Source organism: Cheilinus undulatus, linkage group 7, assembly GCF_018320785.1.
Source record: "Cheilinus undulatus linkage group 7, ASM1832078v1, whole genome shotgun sequence".
Taxonomy (NCBI): Eukaryota; Metazoa; Chordata; class Actinopteri; order Labriformes; family Labridae; genus Cheilinus; species Cheilinus undulatus.
In genome coordinates this window covers 14927451-14951884 of record NC_054871.1, presented here as the reverse complement: position 1 = coordinate 14951884, position 24434 = coordinate 14927451, and the positions used below count along the sequence as shown (strand labels likewise).

At 39.7% G+C, this 24434-nt stretch overlaps 1 protein-coding gene across 1 annotated transcript in view; it reads right to left on the bottom strand.

The window, feature by feature from the left end:
- cachd1 (cache domain containing 1) overlaps positions 1-24434 on the bottom strand; it is a 130535-nt gene that overhangs the window by 34903 nt on the left and 71198 nt on the right. Inside the window, exons 4-10 of the mRNA XM_041791063.1 lie at positions 21768-21874; positions 13597-13723; positions 10060-10204; positions 9672-9888; positions 9411-9560; positions 3740-4024; positions 1549-1698 (exon numbers count right to left, since the gene is read on the bottom strand). Coding sequence (XP_041646997.1) covers positions 1549-1698; positions 3740-4024; positions 9411-9560; positions 9672-9888; positions 10060-10204; positions 13597-13723; positions 21768-21874 — 1181 coding nt within the window. The remainder of the gene's footprint in view (positions 1-1548; positions 1699-3739; positions 4025-9410; positions 9561-9671; positions 9889-10059; positions 10205-13596; positions 13724-21767; positions 21875-24434) is intronic.

The following is a 24434-nucleotide window of genomic DNA, read 5'->3' as shown; positions in this document are numbered from 1 at the left end:
TTTTCCCTTTATGCTTCATAAAAATATCCTCTTTTACACCTTGTCTCATCTATCTCTTGCTTGTTTACATCGTCTCTTCTTGTTGCTCCTTCTGGTCGTGTATTCAAAATACAAAAAATGGATGTTATAAAAATGTCCACTTATGACTCAAATTATAATCTGAAAGCTGCTGTTGGAAGTTTTTACCAAACAGACTGAATCTGATAATCATGTCTTTTTATAACCAGTAAAAAGATGGATAAAATCTATGTTGTTTTTGTTACTTCCTGAGACAGCCTCACAGCGCGTTGGATGACGTGATCAGTTACACAAAAGCCAAAACTGCCTTTTTACGTTTTCTATGACAAAGATTCTTAGTGGCTGTTGGAAGAAGGCTGGATGGGTTTTTTGACGAATAACCAGACAAACTTGTCAAATCAAATGCAGTATGATTTTCCCATTTCATTTAAAACTTATCATGTTGTAAACCTGCCCCACCTGTCACTTTTCAGCTATGAATTTCCACTAAACATACCTTTTATTGTGGCAGTAATAGTATCATATCCTCTCTAACAACAAGGAAACTATGGGTGTAATGAGTTCAAAGAGAGAAATATATTAAAACAACAGCTGGGACAATATGGGCCGCAAGATACTCCGCAAGCACCCATTTACATTAATCATCTACACTCTTACATATGATACTTTTAAATAAACACAAAACAATGCCTTTCACGACCTTGATTCTAGACACTTTCCCAGTATGTAGGTAGTTTCTATCTTCATCTTTCTGTTTTCATGTTTTTAGCACTACAGTAAAAATGTCACCTGCAAGAATGTTATGTTTTTGCAGCTGTTATTCTCCAGTCTGGGTAAACTGTAGCTTTAGCGCCATTTAGCAAAACCCTGGCTGTTCCTGTTACTGCTCTCTAAGCCATCACAGCACTACTTACCTGCTGCACAACATCAGCGGTTAAGTCAAACCCCCCTCATCCGAGGCCAAAACAAACCGAGAGCGGACATGAGCACTACCGCCCTGCAATGTGGCAACACGCTGAGGCAAAGCTAAACAGAGACTGTAAAGCCAAAGAAGTGCCAGCGCTACCAAGAAGATGTCAATTAAGTCTAATAAGGCATAATGCCTGTGGAGGAAGTTAAGGAAGGCAAAATAAAGTGTAATTAGGCTTGTATGAGGAACAAAAACACCCAAATAGGCTCCCTTCTAACCTTTTAGTGTTTTTCTGAGGCTTTGGTTAATAAAGATGAATACCTCTGGAGTCTGATGAGTTGTAGCTTTAGCACTGCTGCCCTGATTGCTGCTTGTTTTGTTACTAGCTATGTTACAGGAAATGCCTTGATGATTCACTCACCAGAGTTTGTTGAATTGCCAGGTATAATTACAAGAATCAGATGTGCGAAAACTTTTTTGGATGGGCTGTCAACATTTAAAGCCTCATTTTGGTGATCACAAGGTGGAAAAAAAGACCATTTTTGTGCCATGGTAGATGCCCTGATAGTGTTTATTGTGATGAACAAGAGTGAATGAATGCTTGCCACTGTGTGACTGACCTTTGTTGTCAATGAGAAATGTATATGAAGCCAGAGAGTCCTGATAGTAGGTGACATCCTCCAAGATGTAGGCCAGATTTACATCCACACCGACCACGCCCAGGAGCAGGTTACCAAAATAACACGGCCGGCTCACAGTCATAATAAACCCTGGAGAAGAAACGAACAAAAATGTAAGTGAAGCTTATGTAGCACTAGGGGTTAGTTTGCTACATTTAAAGCTGCATTTCCACCAAGTTGTAACATGCTTTAAAAGAAAACAGCGATTTAATACTTGGCAAATAAATCTTGTAGGCACCAGTTCAAAAGAAAGGGCAACTCAATTTAAGTTATGAGCCGTAGTGATGAACAAGGCAGTTCAAACAGCTGACTCTTTTTTTTATCAATTATGGGAAATGGCTTCTTTATAGGCATTTAAAAAAATTAAAATAGTGCCAAATAAAGAGATTTTTGATTTCTTAAGAGAGTCGGAATTCCCATCATTATGAGCAAGGCTGGACTTACATGTACATTGGCTGTGGAAAAACAAACAAGATCAGGGTTTAGTGTGCCAATCTGTACCAGACTGTACCCAAAAAAGTCAAAGTTTGTCTCATACAACAGTTGCAATAAAGTTCAACTGAGCTTATTCCATTGGTGTCGATGCAAATCAAAGATTTTATTAAAACAATAGTTTGAAATTTTGGAGAATAAGAACAATTCTCCACTCCTGCACGTAAAATAGAATGAATCTGGAGACAGGCAGCAAATAGAATAGAAAATGGAAGCTGAAACATCCAACCTGGCAAAAAGACAGCTAAGCAGAACTCTAAAACCATAAATTATCAAATTATGTTTAATTTGATTTGTCTCTTGTGGCTAAACAGGTTCAGTCATGCAATTTTTTTACGAGACAGCTTGACTGCTGATTTTTCGCCCCACACCAGAGCAAGGTACACTGCTGTTCTTTTCTTGTCTTCATGCTAAGCTAAGATAAATGCTGCAAAGCTTTAGGTTTGTGTTAAGCCTCAACACTATGATATAACTTCCTGGTAGGTTATCTAATAAAGGTCATGTCAGGTCAGGTATGGGAGCAAATGCTAGTTGACACTTCGTCATGACAACCTTGTTCCTGTACTGCTCTGGCCTCCTGATGGCCATACTCCATGCCCATGCCCCATCTCTCCAGGTTTCCTCCCAGCTGCCCCCTCCGCATCGCACAAGGTTGCCCCCGGCTTCTTGACCAGCCGACCAGATCCTGGGCACCCAGCATGCGGTGAGCTGGATCAGGCCCAGGAAAGTGCGCCAGGTGCCCGTAAAAGTGCAGCTGCTGTTCCTGTATCAAGCAGCTGACCCTTCCCATCCCAGCTCTTCTAAGCACGTCTGCATTTGACACATGGTCTTGCCAAAGATAACCAAAAATGCGCTGAAGAGAAGTCGTCACAAAGTAGTCCAGGCAGTGCCTCGGGCCATCAGTCAACATCCAAGCCTCACAGGAGTACAGTAAGACCAGGAGGACCAAGGACCAAAGGACCCTGACTTTCGTCTGCATGCCCAGATACCAGGAATGCAACACTGTCTTGCTCAGCAAACCCATCACCCCATGTGCAAATCCAAGTCTGCGGTTGATCTTAGCCTTGCAGTCAGTGGATCAATGGAGGTAGATGAACTGTTCCACACTTTCATGCTTCAGAGACATAGATTCTGTGTCTATCTAATAAACATGTCTTCTAAATAAAGAAGAGTATTCCTACATATTTTGTGTGTGTCTGAATTTGTATTAATTCATAATTTTCCATTTCAAACCGCAGGAACTTTCTTCAGAAATTAGAGAATGCCATATGACACCAGAAACCTGCATCTTAATAAAGTTAGAGTGATCTACTAAAAAAAATCATTCCCACCAGAGTGGTTTTACTTTCTAAAAGTGCAGAGTTTTTTTTGGGTTGATACTGGCAAGGCTGAAGATTTCTCATTGATTAAGCTGCTGCAGCAGTCAGAAGACTCTTTCACATGCCAGCAGACTAATTTGCATTAACGTCACAGCTCTTTAGATCTAAGGGAAAACATCAAAAACAGGCTGGAGAACCATTTAATACCTCAAAGAAGTGGCTTGTTGGTTCTTTTGGTTCAAATACAACTTCTTTGTTTAATTTTCACTAGACTGTCCAACTCTATTCCGGTCTTTTTGTCCACTTTAGTCCAAACTCACCATCACCCATGGGGTCAGCGTAGGGCAGGCTGAAACGAGCCAGGTCGATCATACGGTTGGGCAGGTTAATGTAGAATCGGCCCACTGTTGTCTCCAGGTTGCTCAGCTGGTTCAGCACCATCATGCTTCCCTTCATTACTGGCATCATTGAAGCTCCTGCTGATCCGGATGAGGATGCTGCTAAGGAGCGGTCTCTGTCATAGGTCCGATCAACACCGTATTTCACTGAATTCTGCTCGGCGAGATCTCTGAGGAAGGCCAGCTCCTTTAGGCCTGTTACTCCCTCTGAAATAGAAAGAAAAAAGGTAAAGGGATTATCTGAGAGTCAGAGGAGATTCAGGAATAGATAACAAAGGGCAAGGCATGTTGGTCTAAAGGAGGTAAAAGGAGTAGACAGCTTGTCACTAAAGGGCTCATAATTCAGAATCTTAGTTCAAATTAAAGAACAACTGTTCCCCTTTTTCTCTAGCTGTGAAAAAATGTTTGAAGTAGCTTCTGCCACCTAACAGAGGCCGGATTCATGAAGAATCTTTGAAATGAGCGGATCTAACCTCATGCAGCTCACATGATTTAACAGCAACAGGCTTTCATTCTCCACGGTCATGAATCAAGATAGACAATGTCACAAGGATTTCCTTAACTAATTTGGCATCAGCGGCATCCATTCACGCAGGCCCTGACTTGTGATCCTGCATCATGATCTTTACGAGCTTTACTCGTATGATCTCATGCATCTGCCAAACCCAACCGACATTAGTCAAGCTCAGAAATCCTGACGCGGATAAATCTCTCTACTCTAGAAAGAAAATATGCAGCTGAGAAATTAATGCAGACCCCATCTTTCCATGCCTCATAAGGTCATTTAGAGGAGAATGGATCACCAAGGCTGGACCCTACAGCTGTCACCTGGAACATTTGGCATCCCACAACCCATCGGGAAGGATAGAGCGTGGAGTGTCTGCCAGTATCCAATCACTGACTGGATTAGAGCAGAATCCCTCTTTAATGCCAAGGCTCTGCTCTGCTGATCATCACGCTGGGCGACTGGCGGGGGGGACTGTCGCCATGGGTGGCAAAGTCAAACCAACAAAGGAGAAAATGCTGACTACACATGTTCAGGCCCATTTTAATTCATAGGGTTGTATCCATTTTCTTATTTTTCCAGGGTTCATCCAAATGGCATTTTTAGGAACCACTATGTCCTGAAAGAAAACAATTTTCTCATAAGTAGCACATTTTTATGTCTAAGTTGTCAAAATATTTGCTACTTTGCTACTTCTGATACCATGTGTTTAAAACAACACGGTCTTCATTAATGGTTCATCAAAATGCAAATCCAAGACAAACATGCCAAAAAAGGCAATAACATGTATCATAATGTACTGTGTCTAATTATGTCGTGTCATAACCTAACAGATATGACTGCCTTTTTCAACAGGGGGGCATGGCACCCTGGGGTGATTCTGGCATCATCAGGGGTGCCTTTAAAATGCTTTACATGTAACTAAGGATTACCATAAATATGCAGAGCATAGGTTATCCCAGCATAAATAATCAAAATTGTTTCATGTGCTCCTGAAATCACATAGATGTAGGGAACATGGTGGCTTTGTTTCAGTTTTGGAGGAGTCCATGCACTATGCATTTCATTCAAGGCACTTAAATTGTGTCATGACAGTGCTTTAGAGCAGTGGTTCTCAGCCTTGGGGTCGTGATCCCCTTGGAGGTCACGAGACACTGAGAGGGGATCATTTTACACCAATTTTACCAAATGTTAACCCTTTTTCATCACTTTTAACACCAATTTTGCCAATTTTAGCACATTTTGCTGCTTAAAACCCATTCCTGTCAATTTTAAACCCTTTCCACCACTTTTTTCTGCCTGTTTTAGTCACTTCTAAACCAATTCTTGCCACTTACTGCCTATTGTTGCCACTGTTGACCCATTTTGCCACTATTAGCCACTTTTTACACACCTTTTGCCCATTTTAACCACAGTTAACCCATTTTTGCAAGTTTATATCAATTTTTCATCCCATTCCACCTAATTTCCACCATTTTTTTGCACTTAGAAGCCATTTCAGCCACTTTTTAATCTCCTTTTACCACTTTATGTGCCCTTTTGCCACATTAATTCATCTTAGGTTATTTTTTGCCACTTTTATCGATAATTGGCCACTTTTAACCCATTTATGTTCTTTAAAAATAAAATTTCACCACCTTTTCCACCATTTTTTGCCATTATTAACCAATTTTGACTATTTTTAACCCATTTTAAATATGTTTTTAACAAAAGTTATTTTCATTCTAAAAAGGATATTTTCTACACAAATGAATAAATAAAGATATTTGTTTCTTTGATAAGAGTGGTTATTATTCAGATCAAATGTAAAATATGGTTTTCACAGCTTTACTACACAACGGACTATGATTTTGCTGACCTCCATGGGCCCCCAGTGTGGCTGGGTCCCAGAAACCTCCCCCTTTATCCCTCCTTTAACCTCTGTATGGGCAGCCTTGTCTGCACATGACTATTCTTGAATGTGCATGGCTGTGTTTAACCACCTTCAGGTACAGTGGGGGTCCCCCATATCCGGCACCTTTGTTTTTAGGGTCGTGGGCAAAAAAGGTTGGGAACCACTGCTTTAGAGATTTATTGTATTATTTCTACTACTACATAAATCCTTCAGCAGTCATACTGACGATAAATGTTCTGTCTTTTTAACTACTTTCTGTATAGGGCGACTTAAGATTTCAAAAAATGTAACGGGAGCCTTGACAGAAAAAGGTTGAGAAACACTAGCGCAAGGACCCTTCAACAACTCCTTAATGAGAAATTGCGTCCCAAATTTAAAAATAATATTTTCTAACACTTTACACATATATAGATTAAAGTTAAATCAGACACACTGAAAATGCAGGTTATGATCAACATTTTGGTGAAAAAAATTCTCTTAGGACCAGCTGAGTTGTTTATACAGACACAACTGTACACAGTTTTTGCTCGGGAGGCGGGCATCTCAACAAAACACAATTACACACACACAAACACACACATACAAACAAACAACTGTGCATTATACCGCCAAGGGAGGGACTGCTGATCTCCTTGAACAATCAGCACTTCACATTTGGCAGGGGATGCAGGGAATAAGACACACAAACACAGCGGGCCTTTCAGCTGTGTGCACCAGCGTCAGCAACAAAACAAATGTTTTTTTGGATATGCAATGCTAATAAACCGAGAGGACGATAGATTTCTGCATCCTTTTCATCATGGAGCTCTTTAAACAGCCAAGGTCCTCTGTCAGTCTCACTCACACTGAGCCGCACGCCCTTTGAAGTCTCACTCTCTCCTCTCTTAGATCTGCCTCATTTCCATTCTCAGATGCAAAAGCGATTTGTATTAATGGTGGACTAATGCATGCACAGCAGTGGTGAGTGTGCGTACTGCAGAGGGAGGCAGGATTTAAAGGAGGCAGATGGACAGACAAGGACAATAAAGAGGAAAAGGAAACAAATGAACGACAGCAACACAAAAACACACACATGAAAGCCTTTCTGAGCACCTCTCTAACCTTCAGTCTACTCTTCAACACATGGTGCAGAAGAACATAGGAAAATATATCAAGCATAAATAAACAGAGGCTAAGGATGAATATCATGATCTAACAATACAGCAAAAGTCAAAATATAATGACCTTTAAATCTAGCTTGTGAGCTGAGATAGATGTTAATGCAGCGCTAATTCCTGAAAAGAATGCAGCATATCTTAAACTAAAGGCAAATACCTGCAGCTAACGATGGTCCAAACTGTACTGTTACCACAGCATTGTGTTATTTCCTTCCACTCTTGATGTAGAGTTCAATTATTTACAATGTTATAATTGTAACATTACAATGTACTTCAACTACTTCAACACATTGTGTTTCACATCTGTTGCAAGGTAGGGCTTCTTTTGGCAAGTATGAAGCAAAAAGATAAATGCAGAGTCAGGAACCACTCTTTGATAAAGAAAGCACACCATTCTTAATTTATACCGGTCTATTTCCACAAGTGGGAAGTCGCTAACTCAGTGGGCAACTCATGATGCAAAAGTGTCTACCATTAAAAACAACAACAATCCACCAGAACATGAGAAAGGGAATCCCAACAGTAATCAATGCACAACAGGAAACATCAGAACACATCTAAAATACATCTTAACACTTTGCCCAAGGGTATGATGGGTAAACTTCACCGATATGTCCCTTAGATTTGAAATGGCAGCTGGTAGAGTCAACTCTGAAACGTTTAACCTGTTTAACTCCAGTTTTTACGGTTTACATATAACTTAAAGAGAACCAAATGAGGTAAACACACTGATTGGAATTTTGTTTTGACAGTTTTAGACTTGAGCAGTTTCAGACTGGGTAGGTGAGATGTGTGACTCAGCAGCTTAGTTTTCAGTTTTAGCTACATGTTCATGAATCAAGGCTTTCAGACTGCCAGCCTGAGTGCCTTGTCAGATGCACTACACAGGCTTGTCTAAGGCATGCAGAATTTAGAGAATAGAAGACTTGCCTATTTTTCTGCAAAAAAATACAGTAAAATGATAGAGCCATATTCATCTTGTTTTAGCAGATATGCATGTTTACATTGGTGGAATGTGTGTGCAACTGCATATCTTGATAACCACATTGAAGGCTTGGAGCCATGTTGCATCAACCTTATAGAGTTTTTCTCTGTATTCCAGCAACAGGTGAAACCTTCTGTTCTAGCATAGATAGAATTTGTCAAATGCAAGATACATGCAGTACAGCGCACTTTTTTTTTTTTTTTTCCAAAGTTAAGACCCAATTTTGCATTTCTATGGAGAGATTCCCCTTGTTTCTAGAAAATGCATTCTGAAATTTTCCTGTCTTAGTTTGGCTATAATATGGATAAGGTCATTTTATTTTAAAGTTGTGAAGAAAGACAGGCTGTGCAGCCAAAACACAGCATACATGCAGCACAAACGCTCATGTATGAAAGATGAGAAGGTGTGAGCCAGAGCTGAAATGCACAGCAGCAAACAAGCTCATAGTCTGAAACGGGCAATCCTGAGATCTATTAGGGTTATATCACATTGTATCCTACAATAATATAGTCCTACATTTATGATTTTACTCTGAAAAATGAATGGAAGTCTAACTTGTAATTAAAGTCTGTTCCACTCTTAATTTAAGTACCAGAAGGGCTCATTTAGGGTGCACTCACACATAGCAATCGATACTGCACCCAAGCATGTTTGACTCTCTAAGCCCAGGTTGTTTGATTCATACAGTAAGTGCTCTGTGCCGTGTTTAAGCATACATCAGCCCGGTACAAGACAACTGGGTCTAGTGTGAGTGCACCCAATGTCCCTTTCAAAATATATTTGTAAATATTTTTTGTAACATTTTTTCTGAAATGTTAAAAATCTGTGAAATAAGATTTAAAGAACGTAAACGATGAAATCTCTGCTACATCTCTGAGTAAAATCTCTGCATAGTTTGCATTTACCATCCTTACTTTCAGATCAGCTACTTCAGTTTTAGTGCTTTGCCTTACAAAAAAAGTGCTCCAAAGGCTTTCATTCAGAAAGAGTTCTGTTCAAACCCCCTATTTTATTTTAAATAAAAGACTGAACCATTAATAAGAGTGGTGTACCATTCATGAGAGCATAGGTGAGGATCATGACCGAGTTGTTCAGATGTCGGTTCTCCTCTCTAACCACGCTGAGCGTTGCTCTCTTCTCCTGCTCTGACGACTCTCGAGATGTGATGCCAGACGACAGGTAGATGATCACCATGTCTGTGGCTGAGGAGACACAGAAACAATCACTACACTCGTTCAAAAGGGATGAAACTGATCACTGAGGTACGCAGACGACTGGGTACATTACAACGGTTCAACGTGTTGTTTTCTTACTGGCAGGCTGTTTCCAGAGACTGCTGGTGTTTCGGAGCAGCTGGAAAGCCTTCTGGAAGCCGGCTGCATGCTGTGTGGCTCCATCAGAGGCCTTAATGTTGGAGATGAAGGTGCTCATCTTCCTCTTCGTCTCACTGGTGGCTGGAGACAGCAGACTCTTGTAGCACTGGTCCAGAGAGCAGGAGCGAACTGTCTCTGCTACCGACAGGATGGAGATCTGGAGAGGAATCAACGATATGAAAAGGTATTTGTGGAACAGTGAAAGTTATTTGATTTTCCAACATATTTAGGCATATTCTCTGTTTTCTAAGCTTCTAAACAGTCTATACATGCATTCTTCTTATAGAAGCTTGATAAAGGTGCTGAGGTCTTCTTTCCCCTCACAGACCTTGTCATGTTCATCGATGGCGTTCAGGATGACCAGTGCCGAGTCTCTGGCAATCTGAAGCTGGGTGTCAGTCACAGACGCTCCGTGGTCGACCATAACCACGATGTGTTTGGACTGAGGACGCACTGCAGACACGTACACGGGTCTGCGGGGATAGAAATATGCAAAAACCAGATCAGACACCAAACTGCACAGTAACACGAAAAAAATAAGCAACCCAAGACAATATTTGCACATTTTATAAAAGAATCAGCACAGTGGTAATGTAAATAAACAGGGAAATACAACATTCACGTGCATTAACTATGGGAGTATATGATTCAGTCTGTGGATAAAAACTTTACTCAGAGAAGTGATGAGTCCTCAAAGGTCTCACATCTCTGATAACATCACAGCTTCAGGGAAAAAAGGATTCCACTTATTTTCACATGTTCCTCTAGTCACAGGTTTGTGTTTGAGTGAACTTAATATTTTTGTGTTATTGAATAAACATTTCTTACAATTTACATATATAATGTTCTCATTTAGGCTTTTTATTTGCAAAATTGACAAGCAGTGATAACAACAAAAAATGCAGTAATTTCAGACCATGAATGATGCAATAAAAACACGTTCATATTTATTTTAAACAACAGAACAACACCTTTATTCAAGGAGAGACATTAAATGAATATTTGTTTGCGTTACCCTGATTTTTAACCACAGCTTTCATGTGTTTGCCACTCTTCACCAGTCTGTCAAATTCCCACTCATGGATACCATGACTTCTCAGGTGATCATCAAATCAGTGCCTCACTAAGTAGAATGACGTGGATCTTTTGTAAAATTTGGAATAGAACGGCTTGTCTGCACGCAGAGATGCTAATTTAAGTAAACGTTTGAAGAAGTTTCTTCCTTTCTTTTATTCCTGGAACACAGTGTCTCTGTATTTCCAGCTTTCTTCACCACTCTTTTATCTGATTTTGTCAAAGTATCCTTTGACCTGATACAGTTTTTATCTCCCTCCAGTCAAAACACTTACTTTGAAGAGGCTGTGAGGGTAGGTTGGAGGGATTCCAGCACATTTTATGTGTTTCATGCCATCACTGTGGAGTTATTTATAAGAAAACAACTCTCTTTTGATGAAAGGGAAGAGGACAGGCTGCAAAAATTAAACAACTGTGCTACTTTTAAGTTTTTACAGATTTATTCTTGAAAATTAAAATATTATTTCAGCAACTTTTCAGCCCTTTAACAGTCACAGTTATACAACTATTCTAAATTTGAGCATATAACTTAAATGAGGTCTGGGAGACTAATCTACTTATTATTAATTGTATTGGTGGAAAATCTAAACTCTGAGGAAATTTGTGTTTGGTAGATTATTTCTTTGTTGCAACAATGCTTCTTGGCAATAAATCTTACACAGTTGGAAAGCCAGTTTATTTCCCTTTTCAATGGTGTCCCATTGTAGTTAAACATACCTTTATGGGATGAGCAGCAGAAATAAGTATGTAGGTCGTGTCCATGGAAAATTTTGCCAACACTAAACAGCTTATTCTGCTGTTGCTACTGCCTGAATTTAATTAATCTGACCACAGAACAGTTTTCCATTTTGCCTCAGCTGATTGCTGCATCAATAAAGTTTTCCCCTAAGGAAAATAATAGTACTCAAACTCATCTGAAACTGATATAGCCTCAAGTGCCCCCCCCCAAGCGTCTCCCTCGACAGAAAAATGAGGCTTGCCAACACTGAATGCAATCACAATGCACAGAGATATTGAGCTGAGATTCTGCAATCCTGGCAATCCCCGTATCTACAGTTTGGAGCCCAACTCAATCCTCCAAGACTTATCAGAGACTACCTCCAGAATTTGGGAAGTGAGAGATGGAAAGATCATTTTTGGGGTATCAAAAGTAGCTACTCAGTGCTTCCAGTAAACTTTGAATGATCTACTTTAAACTTTTACTTTGCTAGATTTCAAGACCAGTAATTTTACTTCTACTTAAGTAAATTTTAACCAAAGTAACTGTACCTTTACTCAGGGGTGACCGATTATTGAAGCTGATATTTGGCATTTTGTCGATTGTACTTTATTCAACCAATGATTGATAAAGTTGATTAATTAAAAAAGTGTACTACTTCAGTGGCACTCTCTAAGGCCCTGTCCACACGGAGACGAAAACGATATATCTCCATTACGTTCCATTTCGAAAAAGTTTTACATAAAGACAGGACTGTTTCTGGAAATGTCCGCAAAAGCATGGAACCACTGAAAACCACTGAAAACACTGTAGTATAAATACCAACCCGGTAAGTGGCACTGTAACGCTTTCACGGAAATGCACCAAAAGAGAGAAGAAGATTACAGTAAACTTCCACAAACTTTCTCCTGGTTGTTCTCCAAGGTAGATCGAAGAACATCTGGTGTTTGCTGTTCTCAGTGGTGGTAAAGGAGCATCAGATTTTGCTGTATAAGCCATAATAAGCTCAGTAGCTTCTGCAGCACAAACACAACCCTGTCATCCGCCATTGTTGTTTTGGTTCAGCGGTGATCGGCTACGCTATATATGATGTAATTATTTCAAGAAAGATGGAGGAATAATATCATTAAAAGACCCAGATAATCTGAGGGCATATCTGTACACAAGGAACACAAGTAATGAATGACCATGATCTTCCAGCCCTGAGACGGCTCTATACTAAAAATATACACGATTCATTTATCATGTTGTCCTTCTGCTATTTTCAGTTTATTATGGGGGTTCTAAGTTTCTTATTCTGTATTTACTAACATTTTCTGCAATGTCGTAGCTTTCAAGAAAATGGGGCTGGATTTTTATGAGGTATATTTTTGGTATGTAATAAATAATAATAATAAATTTTTTTATAAAGCGCTTTCAGTCAAAGTGCTGTAGATGGAGATAAAACGTGGCTTATGTGTTAATGCAGGTAGATTATTAGCTTGCTGGGGTATAAAGGGGGATGAGAGGGGGGATATATGGGGGTCAGTGCCTGTGTGTGGTCTACTGGACGACACAGGGTGGGGAATGATGTACTCACAAAGCCTCTTTCACACTTGAAGCAAGCCAAGAAATGTCATTTATGTCATGGCCGCATGCCAGCTCACTGACTTGAACGGCCAGAACAGAAAAACTACAAGACGTGATTAAAAAAGGGAGAGAAAACAAATGAACCAGGGGAGTGAGAGACAAAAGAAGAGAAAGAGAAGAAATAAAGAGACTTCTTTCAGCTGCAGCCACAAAAAACACCACAACACTGGAGGTGTGAGATTCCAGCAGGCTTTAGTGGTACAGGGCCACATTCCTGCCAAGGGCATGTGTGGTCAGGGTGTGTGTGAGGGCCGCATGCCATCAGCGTGCCCTCTGGGCCACCCCACAGCCACTGACACAGAGGGGGGGGGGGGGTGCTTTTAAGTCTGGTCCCAGCCTGGTCTGAGGTCCTCTTGATAAATGAATGCAATCTTTTGACAAAACAAGAAGTTTTGAGTGAGCAAAGAAAAAAAAAGTCAAACAAAGGGAGCAGTGGGGTTTTACCTGCTGCGGTGCTCGTAGCTTCCTTTGCAGTGGAACTTGTGGGCAGGGAAGACGGTGAAGATGCCCTCCTCTGAGCTGAAGTATTGCCACTTTATCCCTGGGTTAGACTTCAGGTTGTCTGCTAGCACTGTAAAAGGAGAAGAGGAGCATTTATTTATTTGTAATAAGATCTATAAAAACAAGAAAAGGACGAGAATAACTGGAAGGAACTGTATGCATGGAGAAAGTAAGGCTGAAAGGAAGTAAAGACAGTTAGATAAAAGAGTAATTAAGGATTTAGAGTTTCTTTTTGTTTGGATTGAACCATGATGAAGCAAAATGAGTGCTTCAAAATAATGCAGACCAAGATAACCCCCCTCCATCATCACCTACTATCTTTTAAAGTCACAGGAGTGTCTATTAATGCAAAAACCCTGCCTTGATTTCTTTTTCTTCTGCTGTATTTGGGTGGTTTCTAGGCGTCGACCGCTGAGCCTCGAGCATAAACAGGGCGCAGATTGTGAGGACAGGATTTACAGAGACCAATTACAAGATTTTGCACTCTCATTCATGAGGATGCTATGGGTGTTGTTGAACTGGTAAGGAGGGGCCAACTTTGAAGGCTGTACTTGACTGATAAATCCCACTCATTCATCCTTTAATGACACTTATATTGGAGCTCTCTGTGGATAGACATTCAAGTCTGGGGGTAGAGAGCTGAAGAGAAACACCATCAAAAAACATTTTATTGATACCATGACATCATTAGTGCCATAAAAAAATGCATTAACAGAGATTTATATCTGTTCTGGACATCTGAATACTAAGTGGTAATTGTTAATGCCTCATGTGGACTCACTTCAGTGGGTTCTGAAAACTGTTTCATATTTGATAGCTCAAGACTACTCACAAAGGTGGTCTGAGATGCCATTACCTGGACTGGATGATTGTGTAGACCCAATGCTTACTGGCACATAAAGACCGCCATGTCCTCTCATCACTGTATTCCACCCGTAAACAAAAAGCTTGGCTTTACTTATGTCCATCCAGCCTTGCTCGAAGTGGTTGGAAAAGTGGAGGAGATATGATTGTTTTTCTCAGCTCAGTAATAAAACAGTTCCCTTCCGATCATTTTGAACACTATTTGCCTTTTTTATGCCTTTAAAACAAACAAACAAAAAAAGATATAATCTCTCAAATGGGTGCTGGCTCCCATCATTCATAAGAGCCTGCTCCTAAATCTGCCTCATTCACAAATAACACATCACGACTTTCTTATTGCTCGTTGTCTAGAGTTAAGATTTTATTCCATCATCTCCTTTGAAAGCATGTTCATGGCAAACCGAGGGAGAAAAACTGTTTAAGAGGCAACGCCTCCTGGGGCTCATTCCTTTCTGTTTTTTGGTATTACCAGGGATCTCGCTGCACAAAGCATGCTGGGATACCAAGCCAAGGTAAGAGATCCAAAGAAATGATGTCATGGCTGTTGTCTGCATAAGGGGTGGCAAATTCAGTTTTAATATCAGGTTATGACAGGAGAAGTAAAGTTAATGCATAGTTTGGACAAAAGTGCTAAAGTACAGTCATTTTGAATCCAATGCCCAACATGCATATTGGATGAGTAATGCTAGAAGACTGAAATAATGAAACAATGAATAGATTAATTCCACTTTGAGTGCTGAGCTTGGGTTTGTTGACTTGTGATTTGTTAACAAAGCTCATATCAACCAGATAACCTAACCTTGCTAAGCTGGTATATCAGCTGGATTCTGTCACCAGGTGGATCAATCCTGCAAAGCTTCAAGGTGATTGGTGTTCCTGATTAAAGAATAACCCGACCAATCAGCATCATTTTTCCTTATTCCCCCCCAAACCAATGCACTGACTGCAGACATAATTTGTGAAAAAAGGACAGCCACAGCTGATATTTTAAACCTAAATCCCTGGAAGATCAAAACAAACAAATTGTGTCCCAGATAAGGAGTTTATTTATGTCACAGATTAAAAGCAGGCAGCATAAAAGTCACAAATAAAGCCAACATTTGGAGCTTTTTTTTAAAAAACCTAGACAGATTTGCTATTTTAAGGCTCACAAGCTGACCAGACTATATAACAATCTATTTTAAGGGAGTAAATTAAGAAACAATGAACAATCAAATCTTTGTTTTTTATTTTTTTGGCATTTCCCACCCATAGCAGCCACTCAAACTTGCCTATTTAAGCTTGAAGAGGTACTTTTGTATTCCTCTTTTGAATGCAGGTGAAAAACACTCCCAGTTAACACCCTTTCTGAGATAACTGTGGAGAAAAGTTAAACTGTTTTACCACTTACACAAAGTACAGATAGTATGCAGCAGATTTATAAAGTAAATTCTTTATACTTGGACAGGTTTACATTAGTGTGTCCTTACTATGAAGGCAGGACAGAAATAAAAGCTAGAACTACATCCTCTGTAGAGACACTGAGCCTCAGTAATTACTCAACACAAACAGATTTTTTACTGGCTCAAGAGTCTACATCATCTTCACAGAGATCCCATCACAAAGCAGCAACTTCCTTTCCTCAACTGCAACACAAACGTCCTTTTATAAGGAGATGGAGGGAGGAGAGAGGACGTGGTTACAGAGATGCATATAGAAACCTCTGGCCTTTTGTGAAGCAGAAACAGACACTGAGACAATGAACAGAGAGCAGACATCAAATAAGGGTTTTTGTGTTTTAGAGAAAATTCTGCTGTAGTTTGGTCCAGTTCCTGAAGACTAACCATGACCGACTAGACATAAGTCAAGGAAGAAAAGCTTGATTAAATGAGAGACTGTGATGTTTAATTTCTCACTAATGGTCTCATTGTGGTTTTTGTTTTCTTCATCACTGGCTGACTGACTAGACATGATACCTTGGTGGGAGGTTTCCATAGATAGTGGTAGTTTTCAAATAAAATTTTTAATCAAATTGATGGTCATTGCCAGTCTTGTCAGCTGGTCCTTAATATTTCCAGAATGTGAAGCCATTTATGAACCTCCTGCTAAAGAAAACCTTCTTAGACCTTCATGAGCAAAAGCATATGTGTTTTGCTAAAAGGGACGGAAGATCATGACATTCAACAAACATTGAAATCCACAGTATTTTTGCTGCCCACCATCATCCATTATCCTATCCCAGTCACGCCATCTATCTCTGAGGCTCATATAAACAGGAAACACTCAGCTGTGTTGACAGTCGAAGAGGGGCTTGTTAAACATCTGTCAGGGTGCAGTGCTCCACTCTGCCAACGATGTTTAGATCTTCTCAGAAACAGATGGACCGGCCGGGAAAGGGGACCCAAATGACAGCCAGTTCTGCAACCTTGACACCATATAATGGACCGTTTTCATTAATATGTTCAAAAGTCAATGCTGATGAATAACCCAGACGTGAATAAATTAAAGGAATATTTCACTGACGTATTTTTGGGCTTTTGATGCCTTTATTTATAGAGGAAGTCAGTGGATAAAGTCAGAAACTGGGATAAGAAAGTGGGAGAGATGTGTAGGACAGGAGCCATAGGCGGACTTGAACACAGGCTACCTATGTGCTTGGTTGTGACCAAAAATGGCCTGCCTGGCTCTACTTGATTTGACTCGGCATCACAGCCTAGCGTGACAAGGGATGAGCTTTCCACTAAAACCAAACTACCTGTTTGAGGGTGCTTCTAGAACTGATGACCTGGTGTATTGAGTCAAAGCTGCACTTTAGTAAGCACTGTTTTGTCCAACAGTTGACCTGTGTTTCTTTCCTTCTGTTGGTAATGTGACAGGCATTTCAAAGTTTGGTGCAGCAGTTACTATCTGTGAGGTGCCCTGAATGATGACGAACCACTGTGACATCACCGTGGCGTGCTTGGGCCCTGTTCCAGAGCAGGACTATTCCAGGCCCAGCTCAGTGTAGCCCATTGCGGCCAAACTGGTGATGGAAAGTAAGTCAGCATGGCTTGGTTCGGATCGGCGCTGCCAAAGGTCATGGTGGAAAGGCCCCATTGGAACTCCAACAGAAGGATGCCAAAAAGTGGGACAGTACAGATCAGTTATTTTGGTGCCTGCCCCAACTTTTGAGAACACAAATAATTGTGTACCTTACTTAACTTCAGCCAAGGGGGCTTTAATGAGCAGCATCTTCTTTAACAACTCAGCATGGTGAGAGCAATATAATGCAGCAGGTTTGATTATTAGAAAGAGAGAACTTGGGAAGAATATTCACATTTAGGGTTGAAAAATTAATAAAATTAAGCAGCTGCAACTCTGCATACAGTTAAACTGTATGTAGGTAAGAAAATAGCTGTAAGTAGTCCAGCACTCCATCCAAGTCACTACTCGTCTACCTGTTTTTAACTCTAACCTGCTGGTATCCCTTCTACTGCCCCCCAAATCCTCTATCCCTCTCCTATCTGCCTCTTTCTCACACAAAGTTAAACTGGAAGATGAGATGAGAGAAGACAGAAGTAAACAATACAATCTTGATACAATTACTCAGTATCAATCATCTCTCCTCCCTCCCTTTTCCCTCTTCATTCATCATTCTCACCCTCTCAATTATCCCTCCCTCTCTCACCCACTCCCTCCCCTCCCTCCTTCCTCTCTGTAGCTGCTTGTTTAGACTGGGCTGAGACAAATGGGAGAGAATGAATACGCTGGGAACGTGGGGGTCAAGGAGCGCTGAGTGTTAGGAACAGGGAGAGGAGAGTGGAGGGGAGGCAGAAGGGTAACTTGAACTCACCGTGACTGGCTTGTTAGGAAAATAAAAACCAGCCGATGGTGACGTGTTATGAATGGCAGGCATTATGAATGGTTTGTAGAGAGACGAGGCCGGGATGTGTGGAAGAAATAGGAGCAGGGGGCGTAAGGGTGGTTGACAGCAGTGGGATGGCAAAAGAAAGGAAGGAGGAATCCAAGTTGCACTGAGGAAGTAAAACTTGTTTTTACTGATAGGCCAACTGTAAGAAGTGGGTTGGACTCATGGATAGAAAATCATCCTGAAATCCTGATAGTTTGAAAAACTGTCACAAAAACTTTGGATAAAAGAAAATTTCAAGAGCTGTAAGTAATTGATGCATACAGAAACCTTACTCTGCTTTATACAGAATCTTTAAGTCCTTTTGGATAATTGTGTCCCAAAATCAAATATGAAAAAAACAATCCAACCTGAGTTAACACATAACAACTTCATTTCTATATTAGATTGCAATAGTACGCTGATCGGGTTGTTGTGTATGCTTGTGTCAATTTCCTCCTTATTGAATTCAGTCGAAGAGATAACCAAAAAAATTTACTATTGCATGTTCTGTGGACTATGTTCTGCAAACTAAACGGTTAAGTTCAGGAGATAATGCTAGCTAAAGATTCATACTGGTGACTTAAAATGGAGACGGGGTCACTCCTTAAGCAAACAAAAGAGCATGGTGAGTGTGCTTCATATGCTGGAAGTAAACCCAGGACTGAGTGCCAGACAAGTTATTTTTATTGGATTAGATATGCACCTGCTTTAGGTCTGTACAGGTCCTAAAAAATCCCAAAAGTGAACACATCCTGAGAATATATGTTAAAGGGCAATACAGCCATTTTTATTAAAGGTTTAGAGTTAACCAGAAGCTTGAGTTTGGTTATTAAAAGGTTTTTTTTTATTTTTAAGGCATTAATCTGAAGTATTTGGTAAAATAAGCAACATTCTTCCAGTATACCATAATTTTGAAGACTTGCTTGGGACTTTGAAAAATTGCAAAATCTACAGAGCCTAGCTAACATAGCTTGGGTCACATTTGGTTCAACACATGGGATCTAAAATAAGCAAATTCCTTAAATGTACAGGATTTATATCCTGCCATCAAGGGGCTCGCCACGAAAACAATAGAAGATAAAAGTCAGGCTGCTCAGCACTGCTACCTTGTAGCACCAATAAAGAACGCCACTTTTTAAGAAGGTTGCGTTTCTCCCACATTATGTAAAAATTAATTTGTGGAATATAAAGTGTGGCCTGTTGCTTAGTAAAGACACCTTATGGTAGGGCTGGGCAATTTTGGCAAAAATCTAAATCACAATTAATTGAACTGTTGACCTTGATTACGATTTATGAACAATTATCCTGCCCCCCAACCCCGACTGTGCTGTAAGTATTTGTATAACTTTAAAACAAATAACTGAAAAGAACGTGATTTATTAGCAATGTATGGTTATTTTTTTTTTAAACAAAAATCAAAACACACTTTCTTCTTACTATTTTTGTACTATTTTATATAAAGCACAGTCAGCTCCATGTATGAGTTTGAGTGGACTGGATGGGACAGCGTCCATTTGACTTCTTCTTCTTCTTTTGGGTTTCCAGCGGGCTATATGCTTTGTGACACCTGGCTGCCTGTCACATGACTACACAGCAAGTAGTTTGTTTTTAAGGGGATGGTGGGTGTGTACAGTGAAGTTCAAGGGGAAAAATAATTGACATGGCAGGTTTACGTCAGTTAGAGGCTCTAAATGTCAGTTTTGATTATTTTTTGATTAACTGCCCAGCAGTACCCATAGCCGGATTAAAGCCGTGCGCAGCTGAGCAGCATGTTTTTACCTCACCAGTAAACTTGGAAATGTCTAGTGGGACCACACCATTATGGGGTGAGGGGATCGAAGGACAGAGCTGTGAATTACAGACGTGTTACAAGCATGGCTGACGGCAGAGAATAACTGTGGTCAAATCCAAGTACACAGCACAAAGCATGACTAGGAAAGCAACTAATATGCTAATCTTAATGTTTCTTATTTCATACATACTTTCCTTTACTGCTTTATCTTTTATCTCTGTCTCTTTTTAATCATTTGTCTTTAAATCATTTTAGTGAATTACTTTTGTGTGCATTAGTCTCTAAATCTTTTTACCATTTTATCTTTTTGTCAATTACTTTTGTACAATCCTGTCAAGCACTTTGAAATGCAATCAAGTTTGTTTGAAAGGTGCAATATAAACAAAGTTTGATTGATAATTGTTTGCAAGGCAACAATAAACATGCTGTGTCTGTCACAGAGGCAGGTAATGGACCATTACAACAATAAAAGTGGAAAATGTATCTGCTTTGATAACTGACAACTCCTCAACTATAATATATGTTTATACTTAACACTGGAGTAATATCTTTAGATGTCTTTTTGCAAAAGTTGCACATTACACCTTTAAAAAAACTGCCAATTTAACAAGATTTGCTGCAAAAACAGACATGTGAGAGACAGGAAAAGTGATTGAGTATTCTGGGAAAAACTGGATTGTATATGTGATTAATGCATGGAGTTAAGCCTGATATTTTCCTTTGTGGAAGCACAGGCAGCACACTAAGAGATGGCAGATGAACAGAAAAAGGAGCAGGGGAAACTTGGAAACTTTCAAATATGCTTGGTTTTTTTGACAATTTAATCCATTTTTTTCCTAATCAAACACAGACTGACAGATGTGCTGCAGACAGATGTGGGTTTTACATATTCTGCAATCTGTTATTGCAATCTGGCACCCCAATAAATGTGAAAATGAGATCTGTAAAAACACTATCAGACCTTTCCATGGCTCCTTCTTTTATGAGAGTAATGATGAGGCAACATACAGTAAAAACAGTTTAACTTTGAGCTTTAGAGTGATGCAATTACAACAAGCTGAGGTAAAGTGAGGACAGAAACAAAGAACTGACAAAGCTCAAACAATGGGATGATAAAACCACAAAAACCCCTGAATACATTTGCCGACTGAGTTCAAAGTCAAACAAAGTGTGTTTGATCTTGGGCTGTAAAAAAAATCAGTTTTAAATCAAAGGGAGGGAAAGCTGAGGAGACAGGAAGCAAAAGGGAAGAAAGTGTGAAAGAGGCTGCAAAACTCTCTTTCGACATGCACAGCTAATTATTTCTATCTCAGATCAATGTCCTCTGCTTTTAACTTTGCAGAAGATAAGAAGAACAGAGAGAACCGTGTAACTTCTTAATTAAAAACTGAATGCCATAGAAATAGCCGTTAAATTATTCAGCATTTGGTTTAGGAGCCACAGAAAACATTCAGAAATTCAAACACTTTAAGCTTCTTGTTTCCCTGTTTTATCTGTTACACCGGTTTGCTTCATTTAGCACCAAACTCCTCTCCTTTTATCCTGTTTGTGGTTTATGCCTGTGTCTTTGTGTATGTGAGACTGACATACCTGAGTTGAGGTCCCGTCCCGGGTTGAAAGCTCGGCTGTTGACGGTGGGGGAGAGTCTGTCGCAGCAGATGGTCTTGGAGACGTTGGTATTGAAGTTTCCATCAAACCTAAACACACACAAACAGGCAACATTTAAGGAATTTATAGAGCGTCTGGCTCATTTGTCGGAGGGGAAGCTTGGACTTCACAAACATTTCTCCACAAATCTATTCCCAACAAAACTACAGTCACAGGTTTGACTGATCTTTCAACTCTATGGTAATATTCAGGTTTAAAAAAGAAAGTTTTTGACAAAGAGAGAAACTTTATTTGAAACTGTGAAGTTAACCCAATTTGCAGAAACTGATAGATTCTGCTGGTGTCATATATGGAGCCTGATTGTAATGCTGGCACCATCATCGGTCATCCTGCTTTCAAACTGTAGAAAAGTAACAGACAGTGAATCATATTTTCCATGGAATGCCCAGATTTGCCTTCCCGTTAACAAAGGTGATTCCACTTCCCAGAGTACATCTGAATGCAATTATTCCCACTCTATAATCCATTAGAGCCACAACTTTTACTCTGCCATCCATCCATACATAAACTCACTGACCAATTTATTAGGCATACCTGCTGAACAGCTCATTATAGTCCCTTTAAAGTAAAATCCCAAACTTTTGTCTTAACACACTAGACATGTTGCAATAGAGTTTCTATAGACATGTGGAAACACTGAGATCTATGTGTGACTGAATTTTATATTTTGACCTTAAGAAAGGTGTTCACCTCTTTCCTGGCTTGGTTTAATTTGAGCAGAGCAAATATAGGAGCCCATGACATCACCAGTCTCTATGGGGAATTATCCTGCCCCCCTACAATGCTACAATAATATAAAATCACAGAGCAGTTCATCTCAATACAGTCTGTTGTTAGCTGATGCCACTGCCTTCCTTAAAAGCTAACAGCCAGCCAAATGCTGTTCATTGTGAGGTAAATTTCCCAAATCTATCAGCCACAGTGGCCTACAGGTCATTAAAAGCATCATAACTAAGATTTGTGCCAGAAAACAGTAAATTTATTCCCCAACTTCTGTCTCTCTGCTCTGGCACAGGCAGCTGTGTTTTATCCATAGTTCACCATAAGATCAGGCTAATTTCTGGATTGCTTGTCTATTTATTACTTACTACAAAAAAGGTAGAGAAGAGCCAGATTTTGGACCACATTTGTAGAAATAAAAACCTAAAAATTATGACTCAATTACTCGCTCTTACATTGCCTCTTTTCTGGTCAAGTGGAAATTACCTTGAGTATTAAAGTGGATAGGAATGGTGTACTTCAAATTCTATATTTCCCTAATTCAATGCCTTTTACCATGTACGGTCCAAGTGGAGCCCTTATTAACGGTACAGGAAGAATTTATTTTAAGAAGAGCACTTAAGAAGACGATTAGATGTCCTATATTATTATAAATATGTGCTAAAATACACTGAGTATGGCTGAAATAGAGAGGCACTTCTACTTCAAAACTAGGATTTATGGCAGTTGAGGAGATAAAAGCAGGAACTGAAGACTTTTAAAATAATTGCTCTGAACGTTTACACCGACCACGACATCAAACTCCAAAGTAATACAATATGGGCCGATCTAAAAGAAGACTTCTTTACTCAAGCTTTCGTGGCATTGGCATTTATCCTACCCACAGAATTAATGTGAAACATCACACTTTCTTTTATAAACCCCTGTGCCCCTGAATTGAAATTGGTTCAGAACAGGAGATCCTTCCAATAAGCTCTGTCTTTTATGTACTGTGACTTTTATCACTTAAGATACCATTTCCTTGACTGCAGTAATATCCTTTAGCCCCTTTCACACATGCATTACTCTTCTGAAGGTGTTCATTACTCAGACAGGCTACATCTGAAAACGTAAACTCAGACTTGAAACTTACTTTATGGGCAGCCCTCCAGTAAAAGGGTCATCATGAAGTCTGACTTCATGAGTCTGAATATAAAAGTTAATATTCACAAACCCTCACCACAAGTGAGTGAGCCTGTCTATGATGTTGTTGACCTTGAGATAAGGTTTGATATTTCTGGATTTAGAGTTGCACCAATAGCAAAATTATGGGTTGCTATCGATACTTATGTTTAAATTAGGTATGTACGGATGCATCAGTTTAACACTGGTATCATCTGATATCAGCCCTGTTAACAAACATCGACCAAATTATGAGGAATCAAATTATTTCAGTTACCGATGGTTATCTGTAGGTTCCAATCAACTTTATGCCAGCGTCTGGAATATCTAGCCGCTGAATCAAATAACAGATGTTTTACAGGGCAGAAAAATTGATCTATTCGACAAACTCTACCTCATGGTCAAATGCTGACATACTAGAAATCCAAGCCCAAAAGAAGTGATGAAAAAAATCAGTATCAGCATTTACATTAGTTGAATTGTCATATTAACATCAGTATCTGTCCTGGTTTTCACAATCGATGCATCTCTAATTCAAATAACATTTAAGCCACTAGCTGATGCTTTTGTCATTCTTTATCTGGTGTGAATTTCCAGAGAGTGCTAATTTCTCAGGATTGACCATGAAAAGAGATCAGAGTTTGTTCAACAGGTCACTTACTCTGTCCAATTAAATAAAGGCATACTTTTAAATAAGCAGTTGGGTTT